The 4,777-nt window shown below is 54.9% G+C and overlaps 1 protein-coding gene across 1 annotated transcript in view; it reads left to right on the top strand.

Moving 5' to 3' along the window:
• Nucleotides 1–546: 546 nt before the first annotated feature.
• LOC107107900 (ribonuclease T2-like) overlaps nucleotides 547–4,777 on the top strand; it is a 16,183-nt gene continuing 11,952 nt past the window's right edge. The window contains exons 1-3 of the mRNA XM_015408267.1: nucleotides 547–581; nucleotides 4,024–4,129; nucleotides 4,212–4,269. Coding sequence (XP_015263753.1) covers nucleotides 575–581; nucleotides 4,024–4,129; nucleotides 4,212–4,269 — 171 coding nt within the window. The 5' untranslated portion in view covers nucleotides 547–574. The remainder of the gene's footprint in view (nucleotides 582–4,023; nucleotides 4,130–4,211; nucleotides 4,270–4,777) is intronic.

The following is a 4,777-nucleotide window of genomic DNA, read 5'->3' as shown; positions in this document are numbered from 1 at the left end:
TATCGACATTCACCACAGAAATCTCACGCTCAGAGTTCTGAGTCTAGGACCCAGGTTAAAATGTGAAATGGCTGAGCGACTGAGTCTGGGGAAGCGAGCGATGACGCAGCAGCAGCAGAACTGGAAGCGGGAGACGGCCAGCTCCACTGCGGGCCTGATGGAAGCCCTCAGGGGAGGGGGGCCTGATGCAGCCCCTGGGCGGCATGTTTGACACCCCTGCTCTAGGCAGATCCTGCACTGAGCCGGGGGTTGGACTAGATGTCCGGTGTGCCCCCTTCCAGTTCCGTGACTCTAGGATTCTATTCTATGAGATCTCCATCCAACACCTGGAGGCTGGCAACCGTAGCTTGGTGGACCTTGAACGTCTGCAGGGGCCTACCTTGGCAGACAAACACAATTGCTCTCGGGAGGATGTGAGAATCCGTGGAAGGGGGGGGGGGCATGGGGGCAGTTGAGGGTGTCACAGGTGGCCGACGCCGGCCGCCTCCCTTCCTGCAGAGAAACGAAAGTGGTTCCGCTCCTTTAACCCCAGTCGTGCATCTGCCTCTTCTTCTGCGGCCAGCATCTCTACGCCATGGCAGGTATTTATCTCATTTATGAACAGAGGATTCCTTAGCCACCCTTACGCCCATTCGGGTCCCCCATTCCAACCATTAGGGCCAGTTTGGTGCCGTGGTGAAGTGTGCGGACTCTAATCTGGGAGCACCGGGTTTGATTTCCCCCACTCCTCCGCTTGCAGCTGCCGGATGACCTTGGGCAAGCCGTAGCTCTGTCAGAGCTGTTCTTGGGAAAAAAGCAGTTTGTGTCAGAGCTCTCTCGGCCCCACCCGCCTCACAGGGTGTCTGTTGTGGGGAGGGGAAGGGAAAGGACTCTGTAAGCCACTCTGAGACTCCTTTTGGGTAGTGAAGGATGGAATATAAATCCAATCTCTTCTACTAATAAATATTTATTCGTTCGTTTACATCATTTATACCTCACTGTTCTCCCCAGTGGGGACCCAGAGTGGCTCTCATGTTTGGTGTCGTGGTTAAGTGCGCAGACTCTAATCTGGGAACACCGGGTTTGATTCCCCACTCCTCCACTTGCAGCTGCTGGATGACCTTGGGCAAGCCGTAGCTTTGTCAGAGCTGTTCTTGGAAAAAGAGCAGTTTCTGTCAAAGCTCTCTCAGCCCCACCTGCCTCACAGGGTGTCTGTTGTGGGGAGGGGGAAGGGAAAGGGAAAGGGAAAGGAGTTTGTCAGCTGCTCTGAGACACCTTTGGGTAGTGAAGGGCGGGGTATAAATCCAATCTCCTCCTCCTCTTCTCCTTCTTTTTCTCCTTCTTCCTCTCCTTCTTCTTCTCCTCCTCCTTCTTCTCCTTCTTCTTCTCCTCCTCCTCCTCCTCCTTTCTTCTTCTTCTTCTTCTCCTTCTTCTAAAACCTGGCCCACGAACATGAGGCACACCAGGCCCCAGGGCCCCTTATGAACGCAGGCTGGGCAGCGAAATGGGTGGCTTACAGAATGAAGCGTGGATAGAGAGGTCTTCGTCCTCCTCTCTCACAATACTAGATCTAGGGACCACCCAGTTGAATTGATGGGCTGAAGACTGGGGAACTGGATAGCCAGGCTAGCTAAGCTAAGCAGGGTCGGCTCTGGTGAGTCCTTGGATGGGAGACCGCCGAGGAACTCCAGGGTCGCTACGCAGAGGCAGGCGATGGCAGACCACCTCCGTTTGTCTCTGGACCTGACCTGGATGGCCCAGGCTAGCCCGATCTCATCAGAACTCAGAAGCTAAGCAGGGTCGGCCCTGGTTAGAACTTGGATAGGAGACCACCAAGGAAGTCCAGGGTTGCTATGCAGAGGAAAGCAATGGCAAACCTGCTCCGTTTGTCTCTGGACCTGATCTGGATGGCCCAGGCTAGCCCGATCTCATCAGAACTCAGAAGCTAAGCAGGGTCGGCCCTGGTTAGAACTTGGATAGGAGACCACCAAGGAAGTCCAGGGTTGCTATGCAGAGGAAAGCAATGGCAAACCTGCTCCGTTTGTCTCTGGACCTGATCTGGATGGCCCAGGCTAGCCCGATCTCATCAGAACTCAGAAGCTAAGCAGGGTCGGCCCTGGTTAGAACTTGGATAGGAGACCACCAAGGAAGTCCAGGGTTGCTATGCAGAGGAAAGCAATGGCAAACCTGCTCCGTTTGTCTCTGGACCTGATCTGGATGGCCCAGGCTAGCCCGATCTCATCAGAACTCAGAAGCTAAGCAGGGTCGGCCCTGGTTAGAACTTGGATAGGAGACCACCAAGGAAGTCCAGGGTTGCTATGCAGAGGAAAGCAATGGCAAACCTGCTCCGTTTGTCTCTGGACCTGATCTGGATGGCCCAGGCTAGCCCGATCTCATCAGAACTCAGAAGCTAAGCAGGGTCGGCCCTGGTTAGAACTTGGATAGGAGACCACCAAGGAAGTCCAGGGTTGCTATGCAGAGGAAAGCAATGGCAAACCTGCTCCGTTTGTCTCTGGACCTGATCTGGATGGCCCAGGCTAGCCCGATCTCATCAGAACTCAGAAGCTAAGCAGGGTCGGCCCTGGTTAGAACTTGGATAGGAGACCACCAAGGAAGTCCAGGGTTGCTATGCAGAGGAAAGCAATGGCAAACCTGCTCCGTTTGTCTCTGGACCTGATCTGGATGGCCCAGGCTAGCCCGATCTCATCAGAACTCAGAAGCTAAGCAGGGTCGGCCCTGGTTAGAACTTGGATAGGAGACCACCAAGGAAGTCCAGGGTTGCTATGCAGAGGAAAGCAATGGCAAACCTGCTCCGTTTGTCTCTGGACCTGATCTGGATGGCCCAGGCTAGCCCGATCTCATCAGAACTCAGAAGCTAAGCAGGGTCGGCCCTGGTTAGAACTTGGATAGGAGACCACCAAGGAAGTCCAGGGTTGCTATGCAGAGGAAAGCAATGGCAAACCTGCTCCGTTTGTCTCTGGACCTGATCTGGATGGCCCAGGCTAGCCCGATCTCATCAGAACTCAGAAGCTAAGCAGGGTCGGCCCTGGTTAGAACTTGGATAGGAGACCACCAAGGAAGTCCAGGGTTGCTATGCAGAGGAAAGCAATGGCAAACCTGCTCCGTTTGTCTCTGGACCTGATCTGGATGGCCCAGGCTAGCCCGATCTCATCAGAACTCAGAAGCTAAGCAGGGTCGGCCCTGGTTAGAACTTGGATAGGAGACCACCAAGGAAGTCCAGGGTTGCTATGCAGAGGAAAGCAATGGCAAACCTGCTCCGTTTGTCTCTGGACCTGATCTGGATGGCCCAGGCTAGCCCGATCTCATCAGAACTCAGAAGCTAAGCAGGGTCGGCCCTGGTTAGAACTTGGATAGGAGACCACCAAGGAAGTCCAGGGTTGCTATGCAGAGGAAAGCAATGGCAAACCTGCTCCGTTTGTCTCTGGACCTGATCTGGATGGCCCAGGCTAGCCCGATCTCATCAGAACTCAGAAGCTAAGCAGGGTCGGCCCTGGTTAGAACTTGGATAGGAGACCACCAAGGAAGTCCAGGGTTGCTATGCAGAGCCACCTTGGTTCATCTGCCCTCACCTGGGTGGCCCAGGCTAGCCTGGTATCATCAGATCTCTGGAGCTAAGCAGGGTCGGCTCTGGTGAGTCCTTGGATGGGTGACCACCAAAGGAAGACCAGGGTTGCTACACAGAGGCAGGGGATGGCAAACCACCTCCGTTTGTCTCTGGACCTGACCTGGATGGCCCAGGCCGGCCCGATCTCATCAGAACTCAGAAGCTAAGCAGGGTCAGCCCTGGTGAGTCCTTGGATGGGTGACCACCAAAGGAAGCCCAGGGTTGCTACGCAGAGGCAGGCCATGGCAAAACTACCGCCGAACGTCTCTTGCCTTGAAAACAGGGATGCCAGCCTCCAGGTGGGACCTGGGGATCTCCTGGAATCCCAGCTCATCTCCAGACGACAAGGTGGCCCTTCCGGTCGGTGGGTCCCAAACCCTCTAGGGCTGGGAAGGTCAACGTCTGTGCTTCTCTTGCAGGTGTGGTGGTGAAGCAAGTCCCCCGGAGCCTCTTGAGCGTGGTGGCTTTCTTGGCGCTCGTCAGGCCCGAGGAGTTGTGGCGGCCGGTGGAGAGGGAGCTCTCCAGGTGAGCGGGGCATGGAGGAAGGTTGAGGGATGACAAACCTTGAAAGGAGATTGATAAGAACCCTGCTGCTTCCTCCTCTTAGGTCCTGTCCTTGGGATTGCCTCGTGTTCGTGCAGATGTGGCCGGGCTCCTTCTGTGTGGTGAGTGAGAGAGATTTCACTACTCTGGGGCAATGCTCCCTCCAAGCTGTGGAAGTCCCGTGAGCAATGCTCCCTCTAAGCCGTGGAGTCCTGTGAGCAAAATCGTGCTTTGTGAGCTCCTGGCATTAAAGCTGTTAGCCAGCGATTTGGCTACCGCATAATTTAGTTTTCTCTGGAGCAATGTTCCCTCTAAGCTGTAGAGTCCTGTGAGCAAAAATTCTATTTTGTGAGCTACTGGCATTAAAATTGTGAGCAGGTGATTTGGCTACTGCATAAATTAGTGTGTTCTGGAGCCCTCTTTCCTGAGCCAAGACAAAAATCTGTGAGCCGGAGGCTTAAAAACTGTGAATTAGCTCACACTGACTCAGCTTAGAGCCGAGACAATAATGTGTGAGCCGAACAGGGGTTGTTTCCTGCAGGAGCGCACAGGAGCAGGGCTTCGGCAGTAAAGAGCCCAGGGGGCGGGCACATGCAACAAGCCCCGCCCCTGCTCCCAACAGCCCTCAGT

This window comes from Gekko japonicus, unplaced genomic scaffold, assembly GCF_001447785.1.
Source record: "Gekko japonicus isolate JY-2015 unplaced genomic scaffold, Gekko_japonicus_V1.1 scaffold5473, whole genome shotgun sequence".
In the NCBI taxonomy this organism is placed as follows: Eukaryota; Metazoa; Chordata; class Lepidosauria; order Squamata; family Gekkonidae; genus Gekko; species Gekko japonicus.
The sequence above is the reverse complement of the archived record's forward strand: the minus strand, read 5'-3'. Positions and strand labels throughout refer to the sequence as shown.